This window comes from Myxozyma melibiosi, assembly GCF_037950935.1.
Source record: "Myxozyma melibiosi strain Phaff 52-87 chromosome Unknown BZA70scaffold_9, whole genome shotgun sequence".
NCBI lineage: Eukaryota > Fungi > Ascomycota > Lipomycetes > Lipomycetales > Lipomycetaceae > Myxozyma > Myxozyma melibiosi.
The window spans coordinates 432,981-449,091 of NW_027042923.1; the positions used below are offsets into that span (position 1 = coordinate 432,981).

At 53.3% G+C, this 16,111-nt stretch overlaps 10 protein-coding genes across 10 annotated transcripts; 5 read left to right on the top strand and 5 right to left on the bottom strand.

Annotated features, from left to right (window-relative positions):
- Positions 1 to 674: 674 nt before the first annotated feature.
- Positions 675 to 2,087, top strand: BZA70DRAFT_268526 (fork head domain-containing protein; the record flags this gene model as incomplete). The annotated part of the gene is made up of 3 exons (XM_064911170.1): positions 675 to 752; positions 868 to 1,027; positions 1,102 to 2,087. 3 exons carry the CDS (start codon positions 675 to 677, stop codon positions 2,085 to 2,087), a joined length of 1,224 nt encoding a protein of 407 aa, XP_064767151.1.
- Positions 2,088 to 2,535: 448 nt separating this feature from the next.
- Positions 2,536 to 3,312, top strand: BZA70DRAFT_268527 (uncharacterized protein; the record flags this gene model as incomplete). Its single annotated transcript, XM_064911171.1, has 1 exon — positions 2,536 to 3,312. The coding sequence occupies one exon, from the start codon at positions 2,536 to 2,538 to the stop codon at positions 3,310 to 3,312; it is 777 nt and encodes a 258-aa protein (XP_064767152.1).
- A 459-nt stretch (positions 3,313 to 3,771) lies between these two features.
- BZA70DRAFT_281525 (Reticulon-domain-containing protein) lies at positions 3,772 to 5,266 on the top strand. Its single transcript, XM_064913130.1, has 4 exons — positions 3,772 to 3,931; positions 4,169 to 4,330; positions 4,400 to 4,672; positions 4,736 to 5,266. The coding sequence occupies exons 1-4, from the start codon at positions 3,874 to 3,876 to the stop codon at positions 4,990 to 4,992; spliced, it is 750 nt and encodes a 249-aa protein (XP_064767153.1). The 5' UTR covers positions 3,772 to 3,873; the 3' UTR covers positions 4,993 to 5,266.
- Positions 5,267 to 7,297, top strand: BZA70DRAFT_281526 (ATP-NAD kinase-like domain-containing protein). The gene has a single exon (XM_064913131.1). It carries the CDS (start codon positions 5,447 to 5,449, stop codon positions 7,139 to 7,141), a length of 1,695 nt encoding a protein of 564 aa, XP_064767154.1. The 5' UTR covers positions 5,267 to 5,446; the 3' UTR covers positions 7,142 to 7,297.
- BZA70DRAFT_201434 (ubiquinol cytochrome C reductase subunit 8) lies at positions 7,266 to 8,148 on the bottom strand. The gene is made up of 5 exons (XM_064910131.1): positions 8,053 to 8,148; positions 7,913 to 7,961; positions 7,768 to 7,785; positions 7,513 to 7,672; positions 7,266 to 7,444 (listed from the first exon to the last, which is right to left on the bottom strand). Exons 2-5 carry the CDS (start codon positions 7,959 to 7,961, stop codon positions 7,390 to 7,392), a joined length of 282 nt encoding a protein of 93 aa, XP_064767155.1. The 5' UTR covers positions 8,053 to 8,148; the 3' UTR covers positions 7,266 to 7,389.
- A 180-nt stretch (positions 8,149 to 8,328) lies between these two features.
- BZA70DRAFT_281531 (band 7 family-domain-containing protein) lies at positions 8,329 to 9,468 on the top strand. The gene is made up of 2 exons (XM_064913132.1): positions 8,329 to 8,392; positions 8,472 to 9,468. Exons 1-2 carry the CDS (start codon positions 8,362 to 8,364, stop codon positions 9,278 to 9,280), a joined length of 840 nt encoding a protein of 279 aa, XP_064767156.1. The 5' UTR covers positions 8,329 to 8,361; the 3' UTR covers positions 9,281 to 9,468.
- BZA70DRAFT_281532 (Spermidine/spermine synthase) lies at positions 9,469 to 10,906 on the bottom strand. The gene is made up of 4 exons (XM_064913133.1): positions 10,753 to 10,906; positions 10,439 to 10,622; positions 9,985 to 10,370; positions 9,469 to 9,887 (listed from the first exon to the last, which is right to left on the bottom strand). The coding sequence occupies exons 1-4, from the start codon at positions 10,784 to 10,786 to the stop codon at positions 9,604 to 9,606; spliced, it is 888 nt and encodes a 295-aa protein (XP_064767157.1). The 5' UTR covers positions 10,787 to 10,906; the 3' UTR covers positions 9,469 to 9,603.
- BZA70DRAFT_281537 (isocitrate dehydrogenase subunit 2) lies at positions 10,907 to 12,692 on the bottom strand. The gene is made up of 5 exons (XM_064913134.1): positions 12,524 to 12,692; positions 12,362 to 12,418; positions 12,247 to 12,280; positions 12,110 to 12,162; positions 10,907 to 12,058 (listed from the first exon to the last, which is right to left on the bottom strand). The coding sequence occupies exons 1-5, from the start codon at positions 12,581 to 12,583 to the stop codon at positions 11,141 to 11,143; spliced, it is 1,122 nt and encodes a 373-aa protein (XP_064767158.1). The 5' UTR covers positions 12,584 to 12,692; the 3' UTR covers positions 10,907 to 11,140.
- A 53-nt stretch (positions 12,693 to 12,745) lies between these two features.
- BZA70DRAFT_249797 (aminomethyltransferase) lies at positions 12,746 to 14,318 on the bottom strand. The gene is made up of 2 exons (XM_064910688.1): positions 13,876 to 14,318; positions 12,746 to 13,806 (listed from the first exon to the last, which is right to left on the bottom strand). The coding sequence occupies exons 1-2, from the start codon at positions 14,124 to 14,126 to the stop codon at positions 12,864 to 12,866; spliced, it is 1,194 nt and encodes a 397-aa protein (XP_064767159.1). The 5' UTR covers positions 14,127 to 14,318; the 3' UTR covers positions 12,746 to 12,863.
- Positions 14,307 to 16,071, bottom strand: BZA70DRAFT_281541 (elongation factor 1-beta). The gene is made up of 5 exons (XM_064913135.1): positions 15,871 to 16,071; positions 15,619 to 15,667; positions 15,135 to 15,206; positions 15,026 to 15,073; positions 14,307 to 14,958 (listed from the first exon to the last, which is right to left on the bottom strand). Exons 1-5 carry the CDS (start codon positions 15,899 to 15,901, stop codon positions 14,475 to 14,477), a joined length of 684 nt encoding a protein of 227 aa, XP_064767160.1. The 5' UTR covers positions 15,902 to 16,071; the 3' UTR covers positions 14,307 to 14,474.
- Positions 16,072 to 16,111: the final 40 nt, after the last annotated feature.

The window sequence follows — 16,111 nt, forward strand, 5'->3', positions numbered from 1 at the left end:
CCACAACGTAAGTACTTTTGTCCTGATCCCCTGCTTGTCCTTCTCCGCGCGCACTTCCCTGCACCCGGCTTGTCTGCCCCGCAGCCCGGGCGCTCTTCTCTCGCAGCGGCAAGACGAGCGAGGAGATTTGTAAACAAGGATCCGAGATTTTTCTCGTCTGTACGTCAGCCTTCTGCCATCGCTCGTCGACCGCGATCTGTCGATATTTTTGTTGTTAATGTTGTCTGTTTCCTTCCTTTCTCTCTTTATTTGCTCTTTTTCTTTTTGTTTGTGCTCGGGGGTGTGCTCGTGGCCTGTCGGCTTGCTTACGTCTTCTGGACGGTGACAATGCCGCTGGCCTTTTGATTCCTCCATCGCAAACCCGCACTCTTTGTCTTTCTAGCCTTTGTGTCTCCTTTTGTCGTCTTTGTTGTTTGTTCAAACAGGGTGTCTTGGGTACTTGTCTTGCTCGCTGCCGTTCTCGTTCTCGTTGTTGATTCTATCACGCACTATCCTCTCCTCGTTGTGTTGTCTCTCTCTCTTGTTTGCGCCCGCCTGCCTGCCGCATCGCGTCTGCGACACTCTCATCACCACCTCCTCTCTTTCTTGTCTCATTAGTCTAACAGGCGCTCTTTTCTCGATCTAGAACCGAAATGTCCTCGCCATCAAAACGACCCCGGCACAATCGATACAGTATGCCAATACAAGTGCAACCTCCTCCAGTCGACATCGCGCCCGCTCCGCCGGTTGATCGCAAGAGTAGAAAACGAAAGGTGTGTTTTTCCGTCTCTTCCAGTGATTCTCTTTCTATATCTCATTTCCGCTACGTCCGGTAATGTTTTTCGTTGAGCGATCTGTACTAATGTTTACGTTTTGAAACCATCGCAGTCTACTTTCGATGACGAGCCCTCGCTCTCGCAGCCAGACAATCTCAATGCAATTATTCAAAATCTGTCGATGCCGGATCATTTGGTCCAGGTCGCTGTCGACTACGCGAACGCAAATTCGGCTTCAAACACCGACGTTCAAGCCTACGCTAAGCTTGCGGGTGAGTTCTACTCCACTGTTATAAATAGCACTCTTCTAGGATGGTTTAGGAGATCATTGCTAAACTGTGGATAGGTGCGACATGGACGTACTACGTCCGGGAGCTGAGTGTCACGATCGGTAGGTATTCTGAGCCGGTAGCCGGCCAGGTTGATCCTGATCGAGTAGACATTGATCTCGGTCCCACAAAAGTTGTCTCTCGGAAGCACGCGATAGTACGCTACGACCTCAACCTGCGGGTCTGGATCATTGAAGTCACGGGCCGCAATGGCGTCAAGATCGATGGTGTCACATACAAAGGCGGACGGACGCAGGCGCTCCACAGCGGCAGTATTCTAGACATTGGTGGTGTGCAGATGATGTTTGTGCTTCCGGACCAGGTTCCGGCCGAGATCGATCACAGTGGACGGATGCAGGAATACGACGAGTCCGAGATGATTACGACTCGTGCGCCGCCCACGAATTCGTCTGTGGCCTACCCGAAGGGCGTTGCTATCATAACCAAGCCTCAAGTGCGCGGGGTGGAGACTATTGATAATACGTTTAATGATCTGAGTATGGACGAGGCGCGTGATATCAAGCCACCGTACAGCTATGCTACGATGATCTCGCAGGCGATTTTGTCGAGCGAGGAAGGCAAGTTGACGCTGGCGGCGATCTACAACTGGATCTCGGATCACTACTCGTTCTACCGACATGCAAAGACCGGCTGGCAGAACTCGATCCGGCATAACCTGTCGCTTAGTAAAGCGTTTCAGAAAGTGCCGCGGGCGACGGACGAGCCCGGAAAAGGTATGAAGTGGCAGATCAACCCGGAGTACCGGGACGAGTACATCAAGAAGCTGCAAGATAAGGAGCTGTCGCGCCGGCGAGGAGCGGCGCTGTTTGCGGGACATGGTCGGCCTACTGTGAATTCGATTGAAAACCTGGGCATGCCGCTTGCGGGGTCGCAGCTGCCGCTGTCGAGCGGGAATCTTGTGAGCAGTTCATCATCGCTGTCAGGGGCGGTGTACGGCACGCCGCCTAAGCAAACACCAGGTAAATTCCTCCTCTACTCTTAATCTTTTCTGTTTTAGTTTTTTGTGGAAAAGCGCGCGCTACCTCACTGTCAACCACCTTCGAATGTTGCGATAGACGATCTTAGGCGGCCGAAGAGCTCGAAGAGATGATATCAGACTCTGAAGACGGAAATGTGAGGCTGGAATGAGGTTCTATAAAGATTTCGAGCTGATGAGATGGCCTAAAAAACAAGAGCTTTTTTCGTATATCAGGGTCGATCAGCATGAAGCAATTAAGGCAATCCAGGCCGTCAGGACGTCTACGCAGCACCGAGATGAAGGGCGAATGTTTTGAGGAAGCGAGCCGCGTTTTCAATTTTCTGGCGAGGAGTGTATACTAACGAGTGATGGGGGATATTCAGCGACATCGGCACAAGCTTCTGTTCTTGACGACTTGACGAGTAACGGAGGCAACAACAACAGCCACAACCGCAACAGGAGTAGCAACAACATGATCAGCAATAACGGCGGGAATAGCAACAGCAGTCACAGTAACAACAACAATATCAATGACATGAACAACAACAGCAACAGCAACAACAGCAATATGGGCGACATGAGTAGCAGCGACAGCCACAAGCGTGTGGCATCGGGTCCCGCGACCCTCCCTGCAAACGAGCACAACTCGCAGCACCTACAGCAGCAGCAGTCGCAGCCACAACAGCAACAGCCGCAACAGCAGCAGCAGTCTCAGCACTCACAGCTGTCATCGTCAGGCGTGGCTTCGACGGGAAGCCCGATCTCGCTTGGGTTGCGGAGTAACAGCGAGACCAAGACGCCGATAGTGAGTCGGCAGACGGATGCGCTAGCACTGGCGCCTCCGTCGTCCGGGCAGCAGAAGCAGCTGCCGTCGTCGTTTTTACCAAACAGCTCGCCTGCGCAGTTTTGGAACTTTATGCACTTGCTTTCTACGCCGGTGAAGCAGGAGTACTCGCCATCCAAGTACGACAATTCGCCGGTTGCGAATGAGCAGGTGTCGCCGTACAGGATACGGCGGCCGGGGGCAGGGTCAGGAGCGGGGAATAACGAGGAGGAAGACGACGGGAAGGCGTATCCGTCGCCGCAGCGGACGAATGGTAGTGGGAATATACTGTTTGATGCGGTGAATGCGGTTGCGGGGGGAGCGTCAGGGAGCGGGACGGCTTCGTTGTCTGGGGCCGCAGCTAGTCAGGGTGCACACGAGGCGGAGGGGTTGGGAGATCTGCAGGGAGTTGATTTGGCGAGGTGAGTGTTGATGAGTATTTCAAGATGAGAAGTGGGCTGATGCTAACGAGATGATATAGAGGATTTAAGCAGATTGGAAAGTGGCGGAACAACAAGTCTATTGAGGGACTAGAGTCATAGGTGGATGAAATGAAAAGAAAAGACAAGAATGTAAGATAGTGGAAGGAGAGGACGAAGAAGATTGCTGCGAGTTTTCGGAGTGGGAGTTTACGTTATGCATGTTGATATTTTAGCCGTGCGTGTGCTGATTGAGAAAGCTGTGGCTAGTAATGTATATAATAAGTTACAAGAAGATGTAAAGTCGAGAAGAGTAGAGGAGTAGAGTAGAGGAGGAGAGGAGGATTGGCACGTGAATGACGTAGGTCGAATGTTACTGATTGGAGGAGGAAGGAAAGATTGAGTTTGGCTGTCAGGGCTTTATTTTGGGTTGTCAGGCGCAATTTCCCTCACTGATTCCTTTCTGTTCTTCATCAACCTGACTTGTTTAGTAGTTTGATAATCCTCGACAAGAGAATCGGATTGTGTCTTTACGAAATTGATAATAGAGAAGAAAGAAATAAGAAAGATGTCGGATGCTATGCCTATTGCTGAACCCGTCCCTGTCGCGGCGCAGACGGAGACTCGTATGGTGCGTCGTATCTTGTTTTTTTGCGTGTGTGCACGCGAGCAGATGGTGTGCGGTGAGGAGGAGTGGGTTTAGCTGACGATGATTGATTGTTTAGTGTTTTGATTTGCTTTTGATGATAATTGAGGATGGCAGAAGGTGGTTGTTTATACCACCCGACTCTGGAAGAAGAGCAGAGAAGCCATCCTCATGCGGTGTGACTGATCTACTGGATAACTAACCATAACAATTCTAGCTCCCTTTGACAAGTACAAGACCTTGATCTCCGATCTGCTTACGTGGAAGAAGGTCGCGCAGTCCGGGATCGCGTTTGGCTCGCTGGTTACGGCGTTGCTGGTGTTCAAGTACGTGAATGTGGTCAAGTTGGTGTTTAACGCCGCGTATATCGCGTTTGGCAGTAAGTCTATTCTTTTTCTGTGTGGTAAAAGTCAAAGTGAGGGAGAGATTGCTAACGAGAATTGTGTAGCTGCGGTGGCTGTTGAATTCGCGGGCCGGACGATCAAGAAATCGCCAGGGTTTGTGTCGTCGTTCCGCACGGCGGGCGGGTACTTTGTGATCTCGAAGAACGTGGTCGAGCCCGTGTTTGAGGAGCTGCTTGTGCTGCTCAACTTTGGCCTGGTCGAGGTGCAGAAGATTGTGTTTGTCGAAAACACGCAGACGACTGTTGTTGCGTTTGTGGCGTCGTGGTTTGTGTATAAGATGGTGCAGCATGTTTCTGTCTGGTCGCTCGCTTTTGCCGGTATGTTCTTCTCTTCTCTCTTTCTCTCTGGTTTTATTGTCAACGGCTAACAACAAATTGCAGGCGTGATCTTTGCCTTCGCCGCGCCGGTCGTCTACCTCAAGTTCCAGACCGAGATCGACGCGCAGATTGAGTCCGCGACCAAGGTCGTGAGCGCAAAGACCGACGTCGCAAAGTCGCAGGTGAAGGAGCAGTACGACAAGGGCGTCAGCCTCGCGTCGGGCTATGTCTCGCTCGGACTCGAAAAGGTCGGGTATAAGCGCAACATGCCGCCCGTGCCTGCCGCGACTGAGGCTACTCCTGCTGCTGCTGCTCAGTAGGTAGGAGTCGGTCGAGGAGGCTTTTCTATCCATGACTCTTGACGACTACGATTACGAATTTTCTAGCTGTGGTACATTGAGGCGAGAACAATCTAAGAATGCTATATCAAATCATAGAGTAGATATATATAAACCAGTACAAGCACAAAGCGGCAAGAAATACCGGACGAACCGCGGTGTTTGTGTCAGCAGAAGCGGGTCTGGTGTCAATCGAATTGGCGGAAACTTTGGGCAAAACCGAATTCGACCGCTACCCGAAAGAAAGCTCGAGGGCTCTCGCTCTCCACCGCCCGCCCTGCTTCTTCCCCCACATACAACACCGCTGCTGATTTTCTGAGACCGCTGTAGTTGACCTGCTGCCGTTGAGCATCTGCTTTGCTGCTCTTCTGCGCTCTTAGTCTCTCTCTCAGCGTCGGGCATCTGCTAGACCCCCGGGCCACTACATCCCACCCCCATGGCGCAGAGCTCGTCGCAACAGCTGCAGAGCCCGATAAGCAGCGGCGCCCACGAGCCCGGCTCGCCACCCCCGAATCTCAACGTCGTGACCTTTCCGAAATCAATCGCGATGGCAATCGACCGCTCCCGGCGCGCCAGCCACGACGGCGGCTCGCCGCTGACCTCGCACCAGACCCCGGACGCGATGCTGTCGTCGACGCTCGAGGGGCTGACGGATTACTTCCGCAAGCCGTGTTTTGTGCACTCGCGGCTGGACGACGCGGTTGACGTGTCTGCTGCGCTGCGGGAGTTCTCGGCAGACTCGTTCTCGCATCTCTCGCACTCGTCGCTCGTGCAGACCGCCACGGGCGTGCGCGAGCTCGCGAAGCGGATCGGACAGGCGACGATCAAGGTCAACCTGCGGTCGGTCCTGATCGTGACCAAAGCGCGCGACAACTCGCTTATCCTGCTGACGCGGCAACTTGCCTCGTGGCTGATTCTCACGCGCGGAGTATGTGTGTACGTCGACGCGAAGCTGCGGATGTCGAAGCGGTTCGATGCCGCGGGCCTGTTGGCGAGCGATGCGCGGCTCGAGTCGAATCTGCGGTACTGGACGCCCGAGCTCACGCGGTCGATGCCGGATCTGTTTGATCTCGTGCTGACGCTGGGCGGCGACGGTACGGTGCTCTACACCTCCTGGCTGTTCCAGCGGATCGTCCCGCCCGTGCTCGCGTTCTCGCTCGGCTCGCTAGGGTTCCTGACGAACTTTGCCTACAAAGACCACCAGGCGCATCTCAACCGCGTCTTTGACGAGGGCTTCAACGTCAGCCTGCGCATGCGGTTCACATGCTCGGTCTACAAAGGCGGCCACCAAACCGAGACCTTCGAGGTCATCAACGAGATTGTCATCGACCGCGGCCCGTCGCCGTGGATCTCGATGCTCGAGCTCTACGGAAACAACCATCTCCTCACCGTCGTCCAGGCCGACGGGCTGATCCTCTCGACCCCGACGGGGTCAACCGCATACTCCCTCTCCGCCGGCGGCTCGCTCGTGCACCCGGAAATCCCCGCAATCTCGGTGACCCCGATCTGTCCGCACACGCTGTCGTTCCGGCCGATGCTGCTTCCGGACAGTATGCTGCTGAAAGTGAGCGTGCCGCGCGGGGCACGGAATACGGCATGGGCGTCGTTTGACGGGAGACACAGGGTCGAGCTAAAGTCGGGAGACTACGTCACCGTCACGGCGTCGCAGTACCCGTTCCCGACGGTGACGGCGGGGCCGATGGATTATATCGAGTCGGTCAGTCGGACGCTGAAATGGAACGTGCGGGAGCATCAGAAGCCGTTCAATGAGTCTTCGGATGAGGAGGACGTGAATTTTGATGATGATATCGACATTGATTTAGAGGTAGACCAACCTTCGACCGACCTCACCACTACCGCTACCTCCTCAACCTCAACCTCGACCTCCGACAAAACAGCAACGACAAGCACCACCGCCGCCGCCGCGGCACCCGGCAAAACCAGCATCACGAGCCACCAGCTAAAAGTAGACTATGACTGGGACGTGGACGACAGCGTGTTTTTCAGCAGCAGCTCGAGCAGCACGATGCTGAGCGGGAGCGCGAGCATAAGCACGCCGCAGTCGACCGCGACCACGGGCTCGTCTAGTCCGCTGCATAAGGAGTTTTCGTATCTGAACCTGGATCGGTGACGAGATGGTTTTTTTCATAAGTTGCATAGGTTTTACAGGGTTGTTGTTGCTTCATGTTTTTAGTCTGGTTGTGGTTTGGCGTTACGTTTGTGTTGTTTTTTAGAGTAGATGGATGCATGCATGGAATATAATCACGTATATAAGCATGAGGATATGATATGATCAAATAGATGACTGTAATTGATAATTGATATGAGTATACAACTAAACACTATTCGCTATAGATTGATAGACAGTGTTTGAGCTATTTACATCATAGCCTCCAACTCCTCGCGGCCGGCCTTGCTGTAAAGGAACTCGTTTCTACACAAATCGATGATTAGCAATCGCATCTTCTCCACCATCGAAACCACCAAATAGTAAACACTCACCTAGCCTGAGCCTTGTTGACGACGTAGACGAGGCCAGAGACGGGAAGAACGACGTAGAGAGCCTGCGAGGAAACACGGCGGAAGGTGTTGAAGAAGGCGTTGTAGAGAGCGCCGGCGAAGGGCTTCTGGGCGTACGAGGAGACGGCGTAGGTGACGATTCCTTGGGTTGTTTGTTAGATACCGTTTTTTTAGAGAGTAATGATGATGACAATAGTGGAAATAAAAGGTGAGAAGAAAGATTGGAGTTGGAGATACCTCTTTGCTTAGGGCCACCTGTGTTTTGAGAGGTTAGTAAACGTCCGAGTTGATGACCTCGCAAGACAGCAACGATACCATCCGCAGACAGATGATACGTAGCTGTCTCTGCAATGCAATGAAAATCAAGAGATCATTGACATACCCATGTGTCCCCACCATCCCATATATCCATGCGGTTCCGGAGCACCCATCTTGAAATACTACACACGACGTCAGTCCCTCTCTTCTCTTCCTTCCTAAAATTCCTCCTCCAGTATTCTTCCAGCACTATCATCCACTCACATTTGCTTATATCTGAATGAGTTGATAAAAAGAGAGGTAAGATAAACAAGACAGAAGTCGAGCAGCAGTCAGTCCCGAGTTTTCCTTCTCGAATTCTTTGGTGGCCGCCGCCTCCCCGACGCTTTCTTTACCTCCGCGCTCATTGGCTGACAGCCCGTCAATCGAGGGGTTTGTGCTTTCACGTGATATGAGTGTAAAATATCACGTGACTTTGAGAGAGCGAGAGAGAACTTTTGGACGGTTTTCTGACGAAGAAGGTTCTGCTTTTCTGATTTACAACAACGAGTTTGGACGAATACAAAAGAGATCATGTCTGTTCGAGCTTTAACTTGGGTGTATCGTATGTATAATGCTTGATTGTTTTGTTTACGATTCAATGTGCTGCTTAAGGAATTACATGCTGACTGACTTCTCACCAGGCCTCGCTCTTCCCGTCGCCATCGGCGCATCGCTCGTGCAGTCGTCGATCTACGACGTCCAAGGCGGCACGCGCGCCGTCATCTTTGACCGTTTCTCGGGAGTAAGACAGACCGTCGTCTCCGAGGGCACGCACTTTTTGATTCCCTGGCTCCAGCGCGCGGTGATCATGGACGTCCGCACCACCCCGCGCAACATCTCGACCACGACCGGTTCGAAGGATTTACAAATGGTCTCGCTCACGCTGCGCGTGCTGCATCGTCCGGAGGTTAGCCGCCTGCCGCATATTTACCAGAACCTCGGACTCGACTACGACGAGCGCGTGCTGCCGTCGATCGGAAACGAGGTGCTCAAGGCGATCGTCGCGCAGTTCGACGCCGCCGAGCTCATCACTCAGCGCGAGATTGTGTCCGCCCGCATCCGCGACGACCTCGTCAAGCGCGCTTCCGAGTTTGGCATCGCGCTCGAGGACGTGTCGATCACGCATATGACGTTCGGCCGCGACTTTACAAAGGCGGTCGAGCAGAAGCAGATTGCGCAGCAGGAGGCCGAGCGCGCGAGGTTTGTCGTCGAGCGCGCGGAGCAGGAGCGGCAGGCGTCGGTTATCCGTGCCGAGGGCGAGGCCGAGGCCGCCGAGACGATCTCGAAGGCGCTCGATAAGAATGGCGATGGATTGATTCTGATCAGACGGATCGAGGCCGCGAAGGAGATTGCTTCGACGCTCGCAAAGTCGCCGAATGTTACTTATGTTCCGGGTGGTGAGAATGGCGGGTCTGGAGCGAATGCGCTGTTGTTGAACGTTGGCAGATAAGCGCTGATGGATGGTTGTTGTTACGAGTTCTCTATGTAAATAAATACTCTTGCCTTTCTACTCTCATCTATATGTCGTAGGATTATGCGAATAGTATTCTCCGATGCTCTATATTGTATGATACAATCAATCTACAACCATACATAGTCATTATTGTTCTATGTAAATGGTACTCTACTGTGATTTATAGTTGTAGAATAATATTCAATTTTGATGAACCCACGGCTTCAAGCCTTACACTACTAATAAGAATACAAAGAACCCACAAGACAATAACTACTTTTGTCTCTTACTTTTCGCAACACACAAAACAATCTATGCACTTATTTCTCGTTCAAGAAAGTGCGGGCCCAGGTAGGCAAGACAAACGACGCCCGGTGGATCTCGGCGTTGTAGTATCTGAACTTGTCCTTCTCCTCCTCGAGGTTGTTGATGCGCAGGGGCTCGTTGACCTTGCGGCTCGCGTCCTTGCTGCAGACCATGAATCCGATCTGGCCCGAAGGGTAGGTCGGGATCGTCGTGTAGGCGTACTCGGCCACTGGGAAGACTTCGCCGCACGCCTTCTTGAGGTCGCGGATCAAGGGCATGTGAAGCCAGATGTTTTCAGCTATAAGTAAAGAATAAAGGTATTAGCAATCATGGACAAACAGAGCAAGGAGACAGGAGCGGGAAATAAAGGTTTAAAGAAACAAGCACAGCACAACCTTGGGTAGTGATGACGCCGTTCTCGGTCAGCGCATCGTTCAAGAGCTCAAAGTACGGCTTCTGGAAAAGCGACTCGGCAGGGCCCTCGGGGTCCGAGGAATCGGTGATAATCACATCAAAGTGGTTCTTGTACTGCGCAAGGAACTTGAAGCCGTCCTCGACATGGACCTTGGCCTTGGGGTGCTGCAGACCGACGGCCATCGAGGGAAGGTACTTCTTCGACACGCGGATGACGCACTCGTCAATGTCGCAGAGGACGGCCTCCTCGACGCACTCGTGCTTCACGACCTCGCGGAGAACACCGCCGTCGCCGCCGCCGATGACGAGCACGCGCTTGGGATTGGGGTGGTTGTACATGGCGAGGTGCGTGATCATCTCCTGGTACCTGAATATCCACGTGTTAGCTCCTACTACAAAGAAGCAGCAGCACTGAAGACAAGCAGTAATACATACGCAAACTCATCACGCTCGGTGGCCTGGATAACACCATCGAGCACGAGCACGTTTCCGTAGTTTGAGCTCTCAAACACGAGAACGTCCTGGTACTTTGACTTCTCGACGTGCAAGATCTCGTTCACGCGGAGAGTCATAGCCTGACCGGGCCAGAGCTCGTCAGAGACCTCTCTGAACCATCCGTCTGTATGAGCATTGTCAGTCTGTATTCTACTACACTCTGTATTGTACTCTGTGCAGCCCGCTTCCAAATCACGATCTGCACCACCGCTCTCTCGTCGCACCACAACTAAATCAAACAATAACAAACCTACCTTTAATAGTAGCGTGTGTGAGTTGCTCAGGCATCTTTAATCAGTTCTTTGCTTCTGTATCTTTGGCACAGCAACAAAATCGCTAAAAAAGAGAGAAAACAGAAAAAAAAATTCGATTTAAAATCCTTTTTTTGTTCCATCAGCTCCCAAACTCTTTTCTACCGCTGGTTTAGGTCTGGGTTTGGTGGGAGGAGGGTGGAGTGAAGAGTAAATAGGGTTTATTATCTGTTTAGGAAGTCTTTGCTGCGCAGGTTTGGAGTAATGAGTATAGAAGAATGATCATTAGATTACCAAACATAGAGGACTAGAATGAAAAACAAAGAAGAGAAAGGCATGACTCTAATGGAATTACAAGATGGAAAGATAAAATATAGAAAAAAAAAAGCGCTTACAGACGCTTGATGATCTCCTCGGTGAAGCGCGCGGTGTTGGCGGTACCCTTGAGATCACCAGTGATATTCTCGGGCCCGGAGGCGATGGTCGACAGGACCGCGTTCTCGATCTTGTCCGCGTAGTCGTTGAGCTTCATGTGTCTGAGCATCATCACGGACGAGAGCAGGAGCGCGGTCGGGTTCGCGAGACCCTTGCCGGCGATGTCGGGCGCGGAGCCGTGGACGGCCTCGAAGATCGAGACCTCGTCACCCATGTTACCAGACGGGGTGAGACCGAGGCCGCCGATGAGACCCGAGCAGAGGTCCGACAGGATGTCACCGTAGAGGTTGGGCATCACCATCACCACGGGCTTGTACGGCTCCGGGTCGGTGACGATCTTGAGACAGGTGTTGTCGAGCAGCTCGGCGCCGAGCTCGATCTGCGGGTACTCCTTTGCGATGTCGCGCGCGGTCTGCAAGAAGAGACCGTCGGACATCTTCATGATCGAGGCCTTGTGCACGACCAGGACCTTGGGCTTGCCGGTCGCGAGGGCGTGCTGGAACGCGTAGCGGATGACGCGCTCGCAGGCGGGCCGCGTGATGAGCTTGATGGACTGCACGACGCCGTCGACGACGACGTGCTCGATGCCGGAGTACTCGCCCTCGGTGTTTTCACGGATGAGCACGGTGTCGACGCCGTCGTAGGGGGTCTTGTAGCCGACGACGGAGCGGCAGGGACGCAGGTTGGCAAACAGGTTGAATGTGCGGCGGAGCGTCAGGTTGAGCGAGACGTGGCCCTTGCCGATAGGAGTCGCGAGCGGGCCCTTGAGGGCGACGAAGTTACGCTTGACGGACTCAATTGCGGCGTCGGGGATCGCGGTCCTGCCGTCTTTGAGGATCGGGGTGACGTCGACGGGCTCCCAGATGATGGGGACCTAGATGTGTTAGAATTGAGTTGAGAGGGGGGGTGATCGTAGTGATCGTACCTTAGCGGCGGCGTAGATGTCCTTGACGGCGGCGGAGATCTCGGTTCCAATACCTGGGGAGAGGTTAGTCTGACTGAGCTCACAGAGTAAAGAGAAGAGGACAACTGCAGTAAGAGCAGATGCCGGAGGGTACTTACCATCTCCCTCGATCAAGGTGACAGTGTACTTGCCCTAAGAGAAGATGAGTTGTCAGTAGAGCCCAGATACAAGCGCACTCTCAACGGCGGCTCAAAGAAGAAAAAGCACACATACAGCAGCATTCTTGACACCCTTGAAAGCAGCAACGTCAGAGTTGAAGCGACGGAAGGCCTGCGAGAGAAAAGAAGACGGAGGTTAGTTGGATGAAAATGGTTCAGGTAGATAGCACCGTCCGGGTCTGCCGCGGATCGCAGCCAGCCCCGCAGGAGCACTCACGACAGCGGAGGAACGGTAGGACGCCGCGCGGACGGCAGCGGAGCGCGAGAGGAAGAGCATTGCGTGTGTTTGGAGGCGGATTGAGGGGAGCAGAGGCGGTGGTGAGGGTCGAGGAGGAGGTGAGGAGGTGAAAACAAGCAGAAGGAAAAGAGTTCGAGCATCGAGGCCCGGTCCGCTCGGCGCCCGCCCGCCAATCAGAGCCGTCGACCCCTGAACATGCCTGTTTGGGACTAGCGCCGGAGCAGCAGCGGCGTCGCTCTTCTTACTAATACTGTATTAAGAGGACGATGTTTGCTTATTGTATATTTATACTATATATATATATATATATGTAACATCATCACCTCACGTACTTGGTCTCCACAAACGGCATCCTCGCAACCTCGCCCTCCCGCTTCCTCCCCCGGACATCCACCAACACCTTCGTCCCCGTCTTCCAATACCCCTTCCTCAAATACCCCATCGCGACATTCCCCCCCGCCGTCGGCGACGGACTGCCCGACGTAATCTTCCCCACCACCTCCGTCCCGCTCTCGTCATAAACCACACATCCCTCCCGCGCCGGCGGCCCGCGCACCCTCATCCCCACCCGCCGCCGGTCCACCCCCTCCGCCAACTGTCGCGCGACGGTCTCGAACCCATTAAACCCGCCCTCCGCGCGCCGCCTCTTCCCAATCGTCCACGCAAGCGACCCTTCCACCGGCGTCGTCTCCGCGTCGAGGTCGTGGCCGTACAAACACATCCCTGCTTCTAAACGCAACGAGTCCCGCGCCGCAAGCCCAATCATCTTCAACACCCCCTCCGAACTCGCCAACATCCGCTCCGTAAAACTAAGCGCCTCGCGAGACGGAAGCGAGACCTCGAACCCGTCTTCGCCCGTATACCCACCCCGGCCGACATGATACCTCTCGCTGCCTTTGAAATCCAGCAGGCCTGCCATGCCGAACTTGAGCGCGCCGAGATCATCCTGCGTAAGTCGCTGCAGCACCTCCGCAGCCCTCGGCCCCTGCACCGCCAGAATCGCGCTCTCGTCCAACACGACGTGCTCCACGCTCGGAAATAGTTGCAGCTCGCGCTTGAAGAAGGCGAGATCGGACTCGCGACAGCCGGCGTTGGTGACGACGTAGTACTCGTCCTCGGCGCGCTTCGTGATCATCAAGTCGTCCGCAATCCCACCAGTGTCGAGAAGTAGCGTGGAGAGCGTCGACTGGAACCGCGGCAACTCACGTAAACTCGACGGCGTGATCTTCTCCAGAAACGAAGTCGCCTCCGGTCCTTTGAATCTACAATATACCCCGTCAGTCTCAGCTCCTACCACAGCATTAAAAAAAAAAGAGTAAGAGAAAACATACACATGCTGCACCATATGCGACACATCAAACACCCCCGCCTGCGCGCGCACCCACTTATGCGACTCCACATGCGTCTGCGCAGCGTACAGCACCGGCATCGAGTACCCCGCAAACTCAACCATATTCGCGCCGTGCGCCAGGTGTAGATCGTAGAGCGGAGTTTTCTTCAGGAGGGTCGGGGGGGTGGTTGAGAATGCGCGGAGGAGACGTGTGGGGAGGGTGCGTGGTGATGATCTGAGGCGGGAAAGCATTTTGTTTGTATATGACTTGTCTGACTGTTTCTCTTCAGTAATATGTATATCGACCACAATAGATGTGAGTAGTAGGGTGCTGAACAATCCGGATCAAGCTCAGAGATCAAGCAACAGAAGCAGAGAAAAACAAAAAAATATTCAAAGTCGAGCCGAGAGTTTACTCCGCGCACGGCCAACGCCTCCCCCACAACACCCACTGACTCATCTCTACTCCTACAGCTCTTTATATCCTGATGTTGTTACTAAATCTTCATATTATCCTATACACACGGCAAAACTCATAGCAACAAATGAAAAATAATATATTATTAAAAGACATGAAAGTAAACGTCAACTACGGCCACCTTACAACTTCTGCATGGCAATAATGTCAGTCGACTGGACATGGTCCTCGTCCTCCTCGATCTCAGCCTGCAGATCGTCAAGCGAGACCTTCTCGTCCTCGACAACAAGGTTGATCTGAATCTTCTTGATTCCGTATCCGACAGGAATGAACTGGTGCGCACCCCACACAAGTCCATCCTTCTCGATCCCCTTGAGATTCTCGAGCATCTCGTTGATGTCGGTCGTGTCATCCCACGGCTTCACGTCGAGCGTCACAATCGACTTGGCCGCAGGCTTGGGGCCCTTCGCGGCCTTCTTGGCCTGGTACTCGGCTAATCGCTCGGCCTTGACCTTCTCGGCCTCCGCGTCCTCCTCCTCGTCGTCGGAGCCGAAAAGGTCGACGTCGTCGTCGTCCTCCTCCTCTGCGGCGGCGGGAGCAGCCTCGGCAACGTCCTCGGGTCCGAGCGACGCAACGTCAGCGGAAGCATCACCTGGCAGAGAGGAGCTATTCCTGTTAGTCTCTTCTCATCACTGGTGAAACAGTCATCACTTGTAAAACAAACGCAACTTACAATTCACTCTCGTACGAGGCAATGTTCTTGTACCAACGAGCAGCAGCACTATCAACCACGTTAGTCCTTCCTCTTCTACAACTTCCATCATAAAACATAAGTAACATACGGGTAGGTAGCCTTATCGGGAGCGGCACCGACGGCCTTGAAGACAATCACATCAGCCTGCGAGGGAGCAAATCTATAAACCAGTCAGCCCTCAATCCATCTCTCCTCTTCCCTTCTCCTCTCCTATCACGTCGTCGTCATCCTGTACTCCCCCTCCCCCTCCCTTCTCCCTCCAACCACCTCACAGAAGAAAAGCCAGACGCGGTGCATTTTCGAGCTCAGAAATGTAATTAAACATGGGTTTGTATTCAGCCAAATGCGGGGTCTTAAGCCGCTATCATAAACACGGACCATTGATTTTCATCATCGGAACACCGCGTCTTCTCTTCTCTTCTTCTCTTCTTCTTCTCTTCTTCTTCTCTTCTTCTTCTCTTCTTCTCCTCTTCTTCTTCTTTGAGCTGCTACTGCAGGGTTACTGCAGCAACGACATTCAGGAATTTCGGACGACGACGGACATGCCTCATCAAAAACAGGAATTGACATACCCAGAGATGTAAGACTCAGACACGAGGAACGAGTTCAGCTTGGCAAGGCCTGCGAATGCTGTTAGTACTCTTGTCTTGTATAAATTGTATAGCCTCGCTCCATCCTCCTTCCAAACATCTTCCACAGCTATCTTCAGCCTCCGCACTGTCTTCCATACTCCTCATTCGCCATAAATCTCTCGATCTCACACCTCACCACCACCCTCCACAACCCCACCCACACTCCTCTTCACACAAACAGAAAAAACTCACCAGAAGCAGCAGAAAGATCTCCGAAACCCATTGTGTATGTATGTATATATATATCTCAAATGATGTGATTCGAAATAAAGAAAACTGGCGGTCGTCAGTGTGGTGAAGCAAAGAGAAAAACCAACCGGAGAAAAAAATTTTGACCAAACCAAACGTGGCCGGCGCACCTGCGTTGTGCCCTAATGAGATTACGTAAGCGGGGGGGACAGGAGGGAGGGTTGGGGTGTTAGGTGTGGAGGGG